The sequence below is a fragment of the Dendrobates tinctorius genome, unplaced genomic scaffold (genome assembly GCF_039654945.1).
Source record: "Dendrobates tinctorius isolate UK_male_01 unplaced genomic scaffold, ASM3965494v1 ptg000232l, whole genome shotgun sequence".
NCBI classification, from domain to species: Eukaryota; Metazoa; Chordata; class Amphibia; order Anura; family Dendrobatidae; genus Dendrobates; species Dendrobates tinctorius.
This window is the reverse complement of record NW_027361899.1, coordinates 11,814,042-11,831,763: the sequence shown is the minus strand read 5'-3', so window position 1 is coordinate 11,831,763 and position 17,722 is coordinate 11,814,042. Positions and strand designations below refer to the sequence as shown.

The 17,722-nt window shown below is 45.3% G+C and overlaps 1 protein-coding gene across 1 annotated transcript in view; it reads right to left on the bottom strand.

The window, feature by feature from the left end:
* LOC141060146 (uncharacterized) overlaps positions 1–17,722 on the bottom strand; it is a 233,730-nt gene that overhangs the window by 26,141 nt on the left and 189,867 nt on the right. Inside the window, 1 exon segment of the mRNA XM_073556425.1 lies at positions 13,210–14,540. Coding sequence (XP_073412526.1) covers positions 13,210–14,540 — 1,331 coding nt within the window.

Genomic DNA, 17,722 nt, shown 5'->3' with positions numbered 1-17,722 from the left:
TCCAGGCATTTGGCAACCTAGGACGGAGCTTACCATCTCCACATAACCAATAAATGTCATACATACATTGTGTATGTTTGATTAACAAGTCAGTATCTAGAGAACTATTCTCTTTGCAGAAACCTGTCTCGAAGATCCCTACTGGTGTACCTGTGGTGTCGTGGGAATTGTAGCAGGTGTAATTGTCAGCTAATACAGTTACTTCTCCTGGGACCTTTAGTTTGGGTTCCTTATGAATTAGTGGGACGTAATCTGGGCAATCAGTGGGCTTCAAACCTTTCAACAAATTCATGACACAGGCAGTGGTGTTGTCATCAGGGAAAAGCAATGCATGTGTGTATAGGTGTGTATTCGCAGCAGCACAAGCAATACATCCTACAGAGATATTCTGGACTTTTACATTGTACCTCACCCATTCTAACCACAAATTTTTCCTTGGGGCTGTTTGTGTTTCTATGGAGAAAACCTCTTGCCAACTGAGACCTGGAATGGGGATCACTTCATTAACTACATTTTGCAAACGCTCACCTGGGCCTATTTTAGGTGTACTGGTAACGGGGGCCTTGGTTGGTCTGAAGCTAATATCCTGAAGCCGTATATGGCCTAAATACGCATAAGGTCCAGCACCAAATACATAATTATAATGCCTTCCTAGTACGAACGTCTGCAGATCAGCAGATTGAGGGCTTTCAAGATTTAGGAGAAGGGGGTGACAGCTTCTACCCCATTTACAGCCCCTAAATGGTTGCAGAAGGGCTGTTAGATGCATTCTCTCACGAAGACTCCTACCCGTCCCATCCTTGGGGAACATGGCTTCGCTAGGTTTATATCCCCAATCATTCCCCGTACTCCAGGCAGCATCTGTCCAATAATGACAATTATTGTTGTCTTGTCTGGTAACACACATATAGAACTGGATGATCCCCTCTACCACCCGTTCAGTCTCAAGGCACTTGACTACATCACAGAAATCAAATCGCCAGATATTCACCGGGGCTGTCAGGTTTACCCAGAGAATAATGGGACCAGAATTCTTATTTACAATAGGGGCCGAAGAGGTAGGGGCGAGGATGGCCCCCAGTCCCAAGGTCAAAAACAACAGCAACATTTCCCTTCAGTCACTACTGTGACTAAACACTGGTTCGGTCTCTTTTACAGTGTGAAGCATGAATCCAGGTGCTCTTTCCTTCAAGTTTTACTGCAGTGGGGGTGACCAGGATCACCGTGTGGGGTCCTTCAAATCTCGGCTGGAGACAATCTCTGCGCACAAACTTTTTCACATACACCAGGTCTCCTGGCACAAAGTCATGGACCACGTCACCTGTGGATTCTGGAAGAGAAGCAGAAACTGTAGAGTGGGTGTTAGACAGTTCCTTAGACAATGCAATCACAAATTGTACAACTTTATCATTTGTCTCAGACAACTCTTGTGGCCTAATGTCTCCTATTTTAGGTGGAGCACCAAAAAGAATCTCAAAGGGAGTCAGGCCGTGTTTTCCCTGTGGGGTGTGTCTGATATGGTATAGGACCACGGGGAGCAAATCTGGCCATGGGAGTGGGTGGTCCTGGCTCATTTTAAGCAACTGGGTCTTAATTGTGGAGTTCATTCTCTCAACTTTGGCTGAACTGGAGGGGTGATAGGGGGTGTGCAGACCCAAATCTGTCCCTAACATGTGCCACAATTCCTCGTAGACATTGGCAGTGAAGGCTGGGCCTTGATCTGATTCAACAACTTCGGGAATTCCAAATCTGCACGAAATTTCAGTGATGAGCTTCTTAGCTGTAGTTTTGGCAGTCATGTTGGTCACTGAGTAGGCTTCGGGCCATCCTGAGAACATATCCACAGCCACTAGGACGTACTCATACTTTCCTGACTTGGGCATCTGAATATGATCAACCTGGATTCTCTGCCAAGGGTAGTCTGGTTTGGCAAGATGCTGAAGTGGAACCTTGGCGGTGGCTGTTGGGTTACAGATGGCACAGACTGGGCAGGCTCTTGAGTAGGCTGTGACAGTGGTAGAGATTCCTGGGGCCCAGTAGAGCTTCTTTATACAGGCCAGAGCTTGGTTCTTTCCTCGATGAGTTGATCCATGAGCCCATGCTGCAACGGCTGGATACATTCTTTTGGGTAGACAGGGTTTCCCATCCACCTTATAGAGTCTAGGAAATTGGTATTGTCCGGCAGAACTACGATTCCCATGAATGGCTCCTGCAGCTTCCCACTGCTTCTTTTCTTCTTTAGAGGTCAACTTTTGTTCTTCCCACAATCTCTCTTCAGGTGGTCGGGCTGGCTTCCAGACAGATCCGGTGGCAGGGTATTCCATTTCCATGTCTTCTATCAACTCCCTCTTCTTTCTTCGGGCTTCGGACTTCTCAAAGTCTCGTTCTTCTTCGGCTTGGGTAGCTTCTTTGGTTGCCTGTTCTCTTGTTTGTGCTCTGGTAAGCACAGGCATCACAGGTGTATCAGTGCCTTCCCAACAGGGTTTTTCTGGTGCTGTTTCTTCTTCTTCCCACTTTGCTGAGACATTCTTTATGGCAGCAGCTTTGGCAGCTTGATCTGCTAAATGGTTTCCTCTAGTCTCCTTCGAATTGACTTTCCCGTGAGCTTTGACCTTGATCACCGCAATTTGTACAGGTAGCTCCAATGCCTTCATCAGGGCTTTAATCCTTAGTGCATGTTTAACAGGGGTTCCTGTAGCCGTAATGAACCCTCGGGACTTCCACAGGAATCCAAAATCGTGACAGATTCCATAGCCGTATCTTGAGTCAGTGTAGACATTGGCCGTCTTCCCTTCTGCTAGATAACATGCTTGTTGTAGGGCCACAAGTTCGGCTTCTTGAGCCGAAAGGTGAGGTGGCAAGGCTTCAGCCAGAAGGACTTCTGTTTCAGTGGTGACCGCATATTCAGTGTGGAACTTGCCATAAGAGTCTGCAAATCGAGATCCATCAGTCCATAGTTGCAAATCAGGGTTGAGAAGTTCTTGAGTTACCACATTTTGTGGTGCAGAGGCTTCTTGTTCCAGTGCTTTTACACAGTCATGCGGGTCATCAGGTGACCTCCCGTCTGGTAAGTCCTTATACCCGTCAGGGAACTCCCCCCTAGAATGTGGAAGCAAAGTGGCTGGGTTGATGGTAGTACATTTCTGGAAGGTGATGTTGGAGGGCAGAAGTAGAGAGCATTGAAGTCTGAGATGTCTTTGGCTCGTTAGATGCTTAGGAGATGTTTGTTGGAGGACAGCAGAGAGACCATGTCCAGCTTGAATGACCAAGTCATGACCAAGTGCTATGTCAGCAGACTTATCCAGAAGAACATGGGCTGCATGCACAGCCTTGAGGCAGGAAGGAGCAGTTCTGGCAACAGGGTCTAGCCTGGCTGAGTAGTAGGCCAGAGGACGGAAACGATCAGCATGTTTCTGTGCCAGCACACCAGAGGCATGTCCTTCAGATTCTGAAACAAAGAGATGAAACGGCTGAGTGTAGTCAGGGAGACCCAGAGCAGGGGCGCTGACAACAGCTTCCTTGAGAGCCAGGAAACAGTCCTTTTGCTGAGCATAGATATATGGATTTTCAGCATGATCCCAGTCCGGTCCTCCAGTCTTGAGGCAATCATACAAAGGTTGCATGAGTCTTGAAGCATCCGGAATCCACTGTCTGCAGTAGGTAATGAGTCCTAAGAAAGACTGCATAGCAGAGTATGTCTTTGGATAAGGGATATCCTCGATTGCATGTTTTCTGTCCTCGGTGAGGTGTCTCGAGCCTTGAGAGATGCAGTGTCCGAGGAAGACGACTTTCTCTTTGCACCACTGGACCTTGGCCTTTGAGACTTTGCAGTTGGCAGAATGAAGAAAAAGGAGCAAGGACTCAGAAGCAGCAAACAGATTCTCTTCAGTTCCACAGAGGAGTAGGTCATCAACATACTGGAGAAGCGTGACATGAAGATTCTGTAACACCCACGGATCCAGGGTCATCTTCATAGCATGAGTGAACTGGTTAGGGGAGTTCTGGGCACCCTGTGGTGTCCTGGTCCAGGTCAGCTGAGATCCTTGAAACGTGAAGGCAAATAAAAACTGTGAGTCTTCATGAAGCGGGACACTGAAGAAAGCATTAGCCAGGTCAATAACGGTGAAGAGTGTTGCTGAAGTAGGCACTTGAGAAAGCAAGGTGTTTGGGTTGGGTACCACAGGAGTTTCCAAGATGGTGGCTGAATTGACTGCTCTGAGGTCCTGTACAAGTCTGTACTTCGGAGGGTCTCCAGGAGCTGTCTTCTTCTTCACTGGAAACAGGGGTGTGTTACAGGGTGAAACACATCTGATTAGCACTCCAGAATGTAAGAGGGAGGTAATCTGAACTCCAAGGCTCCGCTCTTGGGCAGCCTTAAGCGGATACTGAGGTAGTCTGGGGTATGGGTGCCCAGGTTTGAGGTGGACTTTTACTGGAGGCACTTTGAGCAGACCCACATCCTCAGGTCCAGTTGACCACAGAGTGGTAGGTAGATTGGGCAAATCCGGGGAAGGTGTCGTTTGCAGAGTCATCATCATCAGAGGGAAAGCCTTAAGGACACAACGATCTTCAGTGCCTTGTTGTGAGGCAGGATCTTGTAATTGCAATTCCATCCCTTGATCACCGAAGATGATGGTAGCGTGAAGCCTTTGAAGGAGGTCAGCTCCTAGAAGGTTGACGGGGCAGGTTTCAGACACCAGAAATTTGGCAAAGACACCAGAGAATGGGCCAGCTGGGACGGGAACAGTGAGTGGTGATGAGGTTTGTTGACCTTCAACTCCAATACATGTGAGGAAATCTGAAGACAGGGAGATTGTAGGAGGCAGCTGAGATGAAGAGATAACAGAGGTGGCCGCCCCAGTGTCCACTAAGAACTTGAGAGGTTGATTGTCCACTTCCAGGGTCACTGTACCACAAGACGAGGAAGTACAGGTGGCGGGAAAAGTGGGCACCGGTTGGCCTGAACTTCATGAGTGTGGAGGAGGAAGAGGTCTCTGAGGGTGCCCCCTGCGAGGACAACTTCTTCTCATATGACCAGGGCTGGCACACTCCCAACACAGAGGTCTCCCTTGGTCATCACAAACTGGTCTGTCCCTGTAGTTTTGGCCCTGGGACCCTCTCGGCCTCAAGCGTGGTGATCCATACCGATCCTGAGCCTGATACACCATAACAGGTACTTCTGAGGCTTCTGCCATATACATGGCTGGTTTCTTCTTGCCTTTGTCCTTCTGTGCTTCCTTCTCTGCTTCCTTTTCTGCTTCTTTTTCTTCCCTTTGAAGCATTTTCTGATAACTCTTCACAACAGTGAGGGCCTGTTTTAGGGGACCATCAGGTAATTCGGGACGAAGCTACATGACCCTATCCTTCAGTGGATCTTCCAGACCATCAATAAAAGCACGGACCAACAAGGCTGCCTGCGTCTTCACATGAGTTGAATAACCCAAGTCTTCAAACTGCATAGTTAGTCTGGCAGCGTATTTCTCCACAGCTTCACCAGATTCTTGTTGTATATCCTGTATTGATCCTGCTTCGTCACAGAGACGATCCTGGGCCCACTTTGTGAGTTGAGCGATAAACTCCTTTCCAGACTTGAACTTGTTGAGAGGTCCTGCTTTAGTGGGGTCCAATTCCTTCATGATGGTGGGGAGAAAATATTCGGAGGCTTTGATTGAGGTGATGCCTGATAGATCAGACCATGTAGCCCCGTAGATGCTCCTAGTCTGTTCCAGTTTCCTTACATACTGCATGGGAAATTTGTCCGGGTCAGGTAACTTGTTAACAATAGCATCAATTTGTACCGGAGTGAAGGGTTTGTATTTCAGCTTCAGCCCTTCTTCTTCTTCGTCATGTGTCACTGCCTCATCCTTCGGGGCAGTTGGGGGTGCTGTGGGTATTACCTCATCCAGGGGCTTTATACCTGTGTGCATCAGTGGTATCATGTATTCAGCTACCAAGGGCATGATGCCCTCTAATCCGGATTCATGGTAACAGACGATCCTAACTTCTTGTAAATCGAGATCTGGGGTTGATTGGAGACAATTCTTGATGACTTCAACGTGTTCCTTCATACAGGGGCCCAGTGGGTATCCAAAGAGTCCTGAAGATATCAATGGTATAGCCAAAGTTCTACGAGGAAGTGTATCTCTCCCTAGCCGTCCTGCAAAGATAAGCACTGTCTGTAAGGCGGTCTGCAATATTGTACGGCAATGCTCGGGTGTCCTGTAATCATATATAGGGCCTGCAGTGTGTAACACTATATCACAGGGCAAATTCCCTCCCTGGGTGGACATAGCGTCTCCTGGATGCAAGGGGCCATAATTGGTAAGGTAGGCCTGACACTCTTGGGTTATGGCTGGGCCTCCCTTTTTAGCTATCTGTTGGGCCAAACCACCTCTATGCGACAGGGTAGAGTTAGCTGGGTTCACTATGACTCCTACCTGGTGGGTAACTATGTCCCCATACCCCACTGAGAAAAGAACCTGGGAGCCCTGAGGTGTGATGTAATAGCGTGAATGACAGGGGAACCAGATTTCAGGGTCATGGGGCAACCTAGAGGATTTGTTGAGAGGGGTAGGTAGTGGGCTCCTTCCGGGCCGGGGGGATTCGAACGGACCTAATAGCAGTGGCGGGGCAGGGGCAATTGTAGCAACCTGATTGTCAGAATCTTCTGATCCCTCATCATCTCCGATAGCTTGGCGCCTCATACGCATTACGGACCGGAAAGCCGTACTGCCGGTCAGGGCATCAAGAGTGAAGGGACCTTGACCAGGTGTATTTACAAATATCACAGTGGGTTGCACCGGGAGACTAGGCCCAGAGGCCGGAACAGAAACAGGAACATTAGAGGTGGGAACAGCATCGGTCGGTGCCGGAGGTTTCTCAGGAAGTGGTGGTCCCTGATAGTACTCGCCGGAAAGTGTTACCAGCGGACATAGTGGCTGGGGAGGAATTCCGGGTGCACCAAGATGGCTGCCGGTGGAGGCGTGGCATGCCCCACTTCCGTCCATGGTCTGGGCGGAACCCCAAGGACGGCCCGCCCCACACACACGGCAGGTTTCCACCCAGGTTGGATTCTGCACGCCACAAACAGGACACACCCACGCTTCTGGAGAGCTCGTCTTGTCGCCATTATAGGGCGGTGGTTGGGACTGCATTTTCATCATCAGTGGCACGGCGGCCATTTTACAATCTATAAGATCACAGTTCAAAGGCATTTTATAACCAAACACAGGTTCCGCATTGTCTGATCCTCCTTCCCCATCAATCTCTTTCCATCCTTCATTCTTCAAGCCTCGCGCAACTCGCAGATGAGCTTGTGCTTGTTCTAACAATCCTTTATCTTTCAACATGCCTCGTTTGTTCTCTATGAGATTATGCCACATAGCCGGCTGTAATCTCCCTGACGAGGGCAATCCTACATGCTTATACAATCTCTCAACATTCTTGACTGCCTTCTTGCCTTCCCGTGACGCTACTATTGCCTTGACCTCCACAGCATCCTCATCTAACTTGTGGGGCACAGACTTCTTCTGCTTTAAGATACGCAGCATGACTCTTACAGAATACTATGGTTCTCTGCAGAAAAACCACTGGTAGCGATATCAACACTGATGTTCCACAGTACGGAGCCTCACGTTCGACGTACTAGGAAAAGAGCCTCGCGCTCAATATTTCCTTTCCCTAACCTTGAACAGCAGTGATTAACAGATTATCCTGCCACGATATTCCAACAGTCGGGAGGCGGTCTCCTAGTGAGAGCCCTCCACAGAAATACAGGTGGTCCCTTCTCGGGACGTCTTAATTACCTAGTTGGTACAATATCACAGAGGCAGCGTCTCCTATCCCTTCCTCTAAGTTGCCCCACAATCTGCAACTAGCTCAATTTATCACTCCACTTCACTACTAGACAATAGTCACGGGTAGGGTGGTTAAATGGAGTACAATGACCGGTGGAGGAGGTGTGGTGTACACGAGGACGCGCAGAATGCGACGTCTCTCAGTTGCTGGTTCAGAGCGTGGCACAGGATCGCACTCAGTCTCACCACTCGACCGGTCACCCCTCAGACCCAAGGAGACCACAGACAAACCAATAACGGCTGAGACACTAGCAAGTGTGACACATACAGTGTATATGATCTCACTTACCGTGTTTTGGAGGGTGATCAGTCCTCGAGGTCAGCCACTACAGGTATCATCCACAGACATCCAGGCATGGGTCCAGAGGAGCCTCGGATCACTGTCCACGCCCCCCGTTGGGCTCCAAATTGTCGGGGTCGTAAACGACAATAAATCCTCATTCACCAGTCATTCCAAATCATTGTGCGAGCGCAAAACATCTGGTACCAATTAAGAATGACTCAGACACGCAGCTGATTCAGTCTTAGCTAATGTCCCGCATCCACACCTGTCAGGAGCAGTACAACAACTGGCTTTATTTACAAATGCACAATACTATATTGAGTGTTAGGGGAAGGCGTGCATTAGGCGGGGTTTATGCAGTATACATCTAGTGTCCAGTCTCTCTCTGATTCGTCAAAAAGTCTCCCGATGGTTACTTCTTCTTCACATTCCTGAGTTATCTTTTTTTAGGAGAAATGAAACTTAACTTAACTCTTTAGACACTGAATTTAAGTGAAAGTGAACACTGGCAGCCATCTTTAATACAGTTACATTTGCATTAGCAAGCAATTAGGAAAAACTTATTGTTTCACAGTATAAAAGTATAAAAGTTATATAAGAAAATATATTTTCACCTTGACAGTTTTTATCACATACATTTGTTATCAAATTTTTGTATATTCCGGAAATTTCTATGATATCCACGTCCTCTTTATATTTCTAATCTGTTGGGCCCCATTTGTTATGGCATGCAGATGTGTATTGTTTTCTATGTAAATTGTGATCACAAACCATTTTTAATCCTGATATATTAATAACATTTGAAATTTTATACTCATATAACTTTGGACTTTAGTTGTTTTTTGTCGGTTTCTTCCGATAATAATAATAATCTTTATTTTTATATAGCGCTAACATATTCCGCAGCGCTTTACAGTTTGCACACATTTTCATCACTGTCCCCGATGGGGCTCACAATCTTAATTCCCTATCAGTATGTCTTTGGAGTGTGGGAGGAAACCGGAGTACCCGGAGGAAACCCACGCAAACACGGGGAGAACATACAAACTCCTTGCAGATGTTGTCCTTGGTGGGATTCGAACCCAGGACCCCAGCGCTGCAAGGCTGCAGCGTAACCACTGAGCCACCGTGATTCCGATTGTCCAGTTTTATTTGGTCCACCCTTTCGCAGTGGTGCTTTGTTAATGTGGTAATTTTCTTAATTTTACCTATATTTTGTCCTACTACATATAATCAGATTTCACTTTTAGCACTCTGCGTTTGAGCCCCCTTTTTTCTGTTGTTTTATTACCTTATGAACTGTGTTAAGGCCGCATTGTGGCTATCCATAACACATCTGGTCATGAGAGATGTCCATCCAGGACTGCCACAGCCGGCTCAGGGACTATAACATCATGGACGGTCCAGATATCGATGAAGAAGAGGACTGATACCCCTCTCCTTCCCTATCTCCCCTCAATATGTACTTTTTCTCATTCTCCACCTGGTCCACATGCAAAGTTTCTTCTTTGAGAGCAGCAAGTGTTTGAGTAGAAACAGAAGCGGGATGGTTAGGCCGGGGTCACACTTGCGAGTAACTAGCGTGAGTCTCTCGCCTCAATAGCTGCCGCCATCACTCGGGACCGGAGTGTGTGGCTGCATGTATTTCTATGCAGTTGAACGCTCCGGTCCCGAGTGCCGGCGCCAGCTAGTGAGGCGAGAGACTCGCACGAGCGTCTCGCATTCCACTCGCAAGTGTGACCCCGGCCTTACACTGATTATGTCATCATCGCCGCTCACCATCCTGATTGATTCCTCAAAGTTTTGTATAACCTCACAGATGCCAGACATCCATGCCCACTCGTCGGCTGTTATGGGCGGAGGCTGACCGGAATACTATTGGGCATGTTGTGCTGCACACAAAGCTTTGCATTAGTTTTTGAGGATATTTAGGTCTGCTTCACTTTGTCAGGCAGGTCCAATTTAAGTGATTTCTTGATTGAGGACAGGTGTGGCTAGGAAATTTGAACTCGGCTTCCCAAAGATGTGATAAACCAAGTTTAATTTATGTTTTAAGGGGACAATCACTTTTTCACACAGGACCCTGTAGGTTTGGATTTCTTTTTCCCTTAATAGTAAAGACCTTCATTTAAAAACTGCATTTTGTGATTACTTGTCTTAAATTTACTTTTGTTTGGTGATCTGAAACATTTAAGTGTGACAAACATGCAAATGAATAGGAAATCAGGAAGGGGGCAGACACTTTTTCACACCACTGTATATCTATCCACAGTAATGTGCAAAAGTTTTAGGCAGGTGTGGAAAAAATGCTGCAAAGTTAGAAACCTTTACAAAGTTTTAATAGTTTATTTTTATCAATTATCAAAATGCAAACTGAATCAACAAAAGAGAAATTTAAACCCCATCAGTATTTCGTACGACCGTGTTTACGCTTACGTAGAATACGCTTCTCTGAACGAACCCTGAAGGAAGTGATGTTTTTGGTGCACACTTTTCCACCACTTTCCTGCAGCAAAGTCAGATTTTTTTCCATGCAGATTTTGTCAGTGTTTGGTCGTTGTTACGTGTTACAGAACCACTCAGCACCCAGAATATGTTGTGCAGTTATATGTATGTATAATAGGTTCTATGTGAGATGCATGTCCCTAATGCATCAGCCCACGGGCTGCGCCCCTGGGCAGAGGGGACACGATATTCTCCTTTTGTCCGCCCTCCCCCCACCTTTGTAATTCCCACAGTAAACATCAGGCTCCGGCCACCTGCGGCTTTTGTAATGCATGTCTGGCCTGCCGCTTTTCTATTGGCCTGCCCTCTGTATCTGTGTGATATATTCTGTGTCCTGTGAGTAAAGTGTTGTCAGACTGGAAATACGTGGAGAAGCAGTGATCTTTTATATGCGCCCATGTAACCAAGGAATTCCAGCCAGCGTCATTCATTCAGACTCCAGCCAACGCAGAGCGGACCTCCGAAAACACGGGGTGGTACTGAAAGAGGTACCCCAGCTTGGGTAGTTCCCGTTACAGTCGTTGTGTCATTTTTCACCTTCAGTGTTTCGTCAGTTTTTCTATATACAGTCACACACATAGGTTGCCATCAGTGTGCTTTCCAAAATTTTCACAAGCGCACAGACTTGCATTGGTGGGTTTGATGTGTCACTGGGGTGAGAAACATATGTCTCTGCTCCTTTTTTTTCCTGTTGGGAACACTCAGCCCGCAATAAGAACATGGACGTGGGAACAGCCCCATAGATTGTAACGGGTACGTGTGGCGTGCAAGAAATACTCGTACATATAAAACAAAGGAGGCCTTAGTGTGAGTTGTTGCTGGGTCCCGAGTACAGAGCAGGCTCAGGAGCTGAGCACACCGTGCAGATGCCAGCTGTAATGTAGAACTGGTGTTAAACGTCCGGTCAATCAAAATATAAAATAAATTAACCAGCTCGGATAACGGCCTAATTAGAAAAATAATGAAAATGCCAGAATGCATTTTTTGGTCACTGCAATAGAGCAAAAAAAAAGTGCAAATCTGTGATCAAAACATCTAACCCAAAATGGCATCAATAAAAACAGCAGCTCGCCTCGCAGAAAAACAAAAATCCCTCACACAACTCCATCGATGGAAAAATGAAAACGTTATGGGTCTCAGAAAATGGCGACACAAGGTAGTTTTCTTTTTTTTTTTAACTAACTTCCGAATTTTTTGTTTTAACTTACATAAAAAATAAACAAGTTATCGCTGTAACTGAACCTACCGGGATAACCATGATGTCGGGTTATTTTATCTGCACACCTTAAAATTAAAAGCCAAAAAAACAATTATAGCTTTTTTGGCACAATTTCACCGTACTTGGATTTTTATTCCCATTTTTCACATGGTAAAATGAATGACATTCAAAAATACAACTCATCATCGCTTTCGGACTTGTATTTTGTCTAGTTTTGTGCCATATTTTTGTTTGCACCCAATTTATTATTCTAGATACATCTTTTCTGAGGTCTATACTATGTTCTCACCTGTTTTTCTTTTTCCGCTTTGTGAGAGGAGTTTAGTGATTCAAAAAAGTTTTTAGCCCAATTTTTGCGCCTTTTGAAAAAGTCCCATTTTTGACTTCGCAACAAATTTATTAATTGCATTCGGCCATTTTGATGAATTTGGTGCCAAAAACGGCAACTAATAGCACTAGACAAGAAAAGGGAAAGTGACTTAGACAAAATGTAAATGAAATGATGAATCAGGGACTGAGTCTAGTGTAAGTTAACAAACACTACTCAGTCTCTTGCTTATTGTGAAATGAATCTAAGGGCAGAGTCACACTGCCGTACTTTTCGTCCGAGAATCGCATTGTAAAACTCGCACTGGCCGGCACCTCTCCTGACCTGAGCTTGACAGCTGCATAGTAATCCATCATGCTGTCATGCTCAGGTCAGCAGAGGTGCCGGCCAGTCCGTTCAGTGCAATGCGATTAGCTGTCTACAAATATCTAAAGGGCTGTCACATTGTAGAAGGATCAACTTTATTCTCATTTGCACAAGGAAAGACTAGAAGCAATGGGATGAAGCTGAATGGGAGGAGACACAGATTAGATATTAGAAAAAACTTTTTGACAGTGAGGGTGATCAATGAGTGGAACAGGCTGCCACGAGAAGTGGTGAGTTCTCCTTCAATGGAAGTCTTCAAACAGAGGCTGGACAGACATCTGACTGGGATGATTTAGCGAATCCTGCTTTGAGCAGGGGGTTGGACCAGATGGCCCAGGAGGTCCCTTCCAACTCTACGATTCAATGATTCTATGATTATCGCACAAGAAATACGCCAGTGTGTCTCTGCCCTTATCCTTATTTCCATCCTGAAGTGTGAATGAGGCCATATGGTCACACCCTTGCTTTCTGTCCTCTTCCCAGTTTTCTGCTTTGGTTGAGGCATACAAGAGATAAAACGATGGAGATCATCAATCTCTTTCGCTGGAGCAAATCAATGATGCTCTGCTCCCAATTATACAGACACAATGGCGGCGCTTACATGATCAAATGGTCATAAGAGCACAGGTCATCTTAGGACTCTCATCTGTACCATTCTTTTAAGAAAGTAATTTTGGAATGTAGCTAGGTAGGTGTACTTAAGCAGCCGATCCCACAGTGAAGCTTCACACCCGAAACATTTCCTACAAGCTGAACATTAGATTGGCTTCTCCTGTTTGTGAGTTCTCTGATGTCTAACAAGATTTGATTTGTGCGAAAAACATTTCCTACATTCTGAACATGAGAACGGCTTCTCCCCTGTGTGAATTTTCTGATGTTTAACAAGCCCTGATGTGTAAGCAAAACATTTTCCACATTCTAAACATGAAAATGGCTTCTCCCTCGTGTGAATTTTTAGATGTGACAATAGATGTGCTTTATAGCTAAAGCATTTATCACACTGAGGACATGAAAATGGCTTCTCCCCTGTGTGAGCTCTTTGTTGATGTTGAGCAAGACCAGATTTGTGACCAAAACATTTCCCACATTCTTCACAGGAGTATGGCTTCTCCCCTGTGTGAATTCTTAGATGTTCCACAAGATTTGATTTGTAACTAAAACACTTTCCACATTCAGGACATGAAAAAGACTTCTCCCCTCTGTGAGTTATGCGATTATGTCTAACAAGACCAGATTTGTCTCTGAAATATTTCCCACACTGAGAACATGGAAATGGCTTCTCCCCTTTGTGGGACTTCTGATGTGCGATGAGACCCGATCTGTGGCCAAAACATTTCCCACACTCTGAACATGAAAATGGCTTCTCGCCTGTGTGAGTTCTTAGATGTGTCATAAGGTATGATTTGTGACTAAAATATTTTCCACATTCAGAACATTGAAATGGTTTATCCCCTGTGTGAATTTTATGATGCACAAATAGAACCGATTTCTGTCTAAAACATTTCCCACATTCTGAACATGAAAACGGTTTCTCTCCTGTGTGGATTCTTAGATGTCTCACAAGGTTTGATTTATCGTTAAAGCATTTTCGACAATCAGGACATGAAAACGGCTTCTCCCCCGAGTGATTTTTCTGATGTTTAACAAAACTAGATTTGTGATAAAAGAATTTCCCACATTCGTAACATGAAAACTGCCCTATATCTTTGTGAACAGTCTCAGGTGAAGAAAGATTAGATTTCTTCTTAAAATATTTTCCACGTGAAAATATTTCCCCCTGCCTGCATCCTGGTACACCCATCAAGGATTTGTGATGAGATGACGATTTTTTGTGACCAACACAATTTCCAGACATATTTCTACGGTGAAGGATGACGGGTACATTTGAAATCAGTAAATTAGCTTGCGTGGTGTTGTTATCTTCTACTTCAAACAAAGGAGATAACTGCTCATGTCCACTGGAAGTTCTCGTCTCGTCTTCACCTGGAAAAAGAACAAATATTTCCTATTTTTGTTAGCAGAATATACAGTATATATTTTTGTCAAAGAAGCTCTCAGAGCATTTTTTCCTTAATCGTTTCTAAATGTGTATACAGTTGTGGCCAAAAGTATTGACACCCCTGCAATTTTGTCAGATAATACTCAGTTTCTTCCTGAAAATTATTGCAAACACAAATTCTTTGGTATTATTATCTTCATTTAATTTGTCTTAAATGAAAAACACAAAAGAGAATGAAGCAAAAAGCAAAACATTGATCATTTCACACAAAACTCCAAAAATGGGCCAGACAAAAGTATTGGCACCCTCAGCCTAATACTTGGTTGCACAACCTTTAGCCAAAATAACTGCGACCAACCGCTTCCGGTAACCATCAATGAGTTTCTTACAATTCTCTCCTGGAATTTTAGACCATTCTTCTTTGGCAAACTGCTCCAGGTCCCTGATATTTGAAGGGTGCCTTCTCCAAACTGCCATTTTTAGATCTCTCCACAGGTGTTCTATGGGATTCAGGTCTGGATTCATTGCTGGCCACCTTAGAAGTCTCCAGTGCTTTCTCTCAAACCATTTTCTAGTGCTTTTTGAAGTGTGTTTTGGGTCATTGTCCTGCTGGAAGACCCATGACCTGAGGGAGACCCAGCTTTCTCACACTGGGCCCTACATTATGCTGCAAAATTTGTTGGTAGTCTTCAGACTTCATAATGCCATACACACGGTCAAGCAGTCCAGTGCCAGAGGCAGCAAAGCAACCCCAAAACATCAGGGAACCTCCACCATGTTTGACTGTAGGGACCGTGTTCTTTTCTTCGATTGCCTCTTTTTTTCTCCTGTAAACTCTATGTTGATGCCTTTGCCCAAAAAGCTCTACTTTTGTCTCATCTGACCAGAGAACATTCTTCCAAAACGTTTTAGGCTTTTTCAGGTAAGTTTTGGCAAACTCCAGCCTGCCTTTTTTATGTCTCGGGGTAAGACGTGGGGTCTTCCTGGGTCTCCTACCATACAGTCCCTTTTCATTCAGACGCCGACGGATAGTACGGGTTGACACTGTTGCACCCTCGGACTGCAGGGCAGCTTGAACTTGTTTGGATGTTAGTCGAGGTTCTTTATCCAACATCCGCACAATCTTGCATTGAAATCTCTTGTCAATTTTTCTTTTCCGTCCACATCTAGGGAGGTTAGCCACAGTGCCATGTTTAAACTTCTTGATGACACTGCGCACGGTAGACACAGGAACATTCAGGTCTTTGGAGATGGACTTGTAGCCTTGAGATTGCTCATGCTTCCTCACAATTTGGTTTCTCAAGTCCTCAGACAGTTCTTTGGTCTTCTTTCTTTTCTCCATGCTCAATGTGGTACACACAAGGACACAGGACAGAGGTTGAGTTAACTTTAATCCATGTCAACTGGCTGCAAGTGTGATTTAGTTATTGCCAACACCTGTTAGGTGCCACAGGTAAGTTACAGGTGCTGTTAATTACACAAATTAGAGAAGCATCACATGATTTTTCGAACAGTGCCAATACTTTTGTCCACCCTCTTTTTTATGTTTGGTGTGGAATTATATCCAATTTGGCTTTAGGAGAATTCTTTTTGTGCTTTTTCATTTAAGACAAATTAAATGAAGATAATAATAACAAAGAATTTGTGTTTGCAATCATTTTCAGGAAGAAACTGAGTATTATCTGACAGAATTGCAGGGGTGTCAATACTTTTGGCCACAACTGTATGGTTTAATTGTGATAAAATGCTTACCGACTGACACTCCAATCCTCTTATGGACCAAATGAGCAATTAATTTGAAACAAATTTGCTGAAATTATCTATTGCATTTTGCATATTGCGATGCAGAGTGATTTTTGGCCCGAAAACTTTCCCATAATGTTTTGGAGTTACTGCATCCTGCAGCACAGCAGCTGATCAGGAGGGATTATATCAATTGTGCTGATAAAAGCATAAGGTGGCATGTAAAAGTTTGGGCACCCCCTGGTCAAAATGACTGTTATTGTGAACATTTAAGCCAGTTGAAGATGAAATGATCTAAAAGGCCTAAAGTTAAAGATGACGGATCTGCTTTATATTTTAGGCAAAAAAAAAAAATACCGTATTTTTTGGACTATAAGTTGCACTTTTTTCCTTCCAAATTGTGGAGGAAAATGGGGGGTGCGTCTTAAGTAACGGGCTCTGGCTGTGGTGGGGAGGTGGGGTAGGGCATCAGTGAAGCAGCGGGTCACAGAGGCAGGAGCCGACTGCTGCAGCTAACTCCTGTGCCGACTGCTAAAGAGAAATGAATATTCACTGCATTCCCCACCCTATTCATTTCGTTTTGGCATCCTGGTATGCCTGGCCCCATCCCGTTCCTGGTATGCATGGTTCCATCCTTATCCTGGTATGATTGGCCCCTGCACTGCTTACAAACATTAAGCAGCTGCTGGCAACGGAGCAGGACACTGCGAGGGAGAGGAGGAAGGTAAGTGTAATGGTTTTGGTTTTTTTTTATCTCTTTTCTGATGGGGCCATGCATACCAGGACCAGGATGGGGCCAAAATCATACCAGGATAAGGATGGGACCATGCATACCAGGACGGGGCCAATCATAACCAGGACCGGGATGGGACCATGCATACCATGATTGGGATGGGCCAATCATACCAGGATAGGGATGGGACCCTGCATACCAGGATAAGGATGGGGCCATGCATACTTGGACGAGATGGGGACTCTGCATACCAGTATAGGGATGAGGGCGATCATTCCTGCCAGAATAAGGATGAGGTGGACCATTCCTACCAGGAGAGGGATGAGGAGTCATGCATACTAGGACGAGATGGGGCCCTTCATACCAGGATAGGGATGGGGCCCTGCATACCAGTATAAGGATGAGGGCGATCATTCCGGCAAGGATAAGGGGGACCATTCCTACCAGAATGGGGATGAGGACCATGCATACCAGCATAGGGATTAGGGGCCATGTGTATCACAATGGAGATGAGGACCATGCATACCATGATAAGTATGAAGGGCCATGTGTATCAGGATGGGGATGAGGGAGCCATATATACCAAGATAGGGGATATTAAGTAGAGAATTGATCACATTTTTTGCTTTAGTTATTTTTCCCTAATTTCCTCCTCTAAAACGTAGATGTGTCGTATGGGCCGGTGCATCT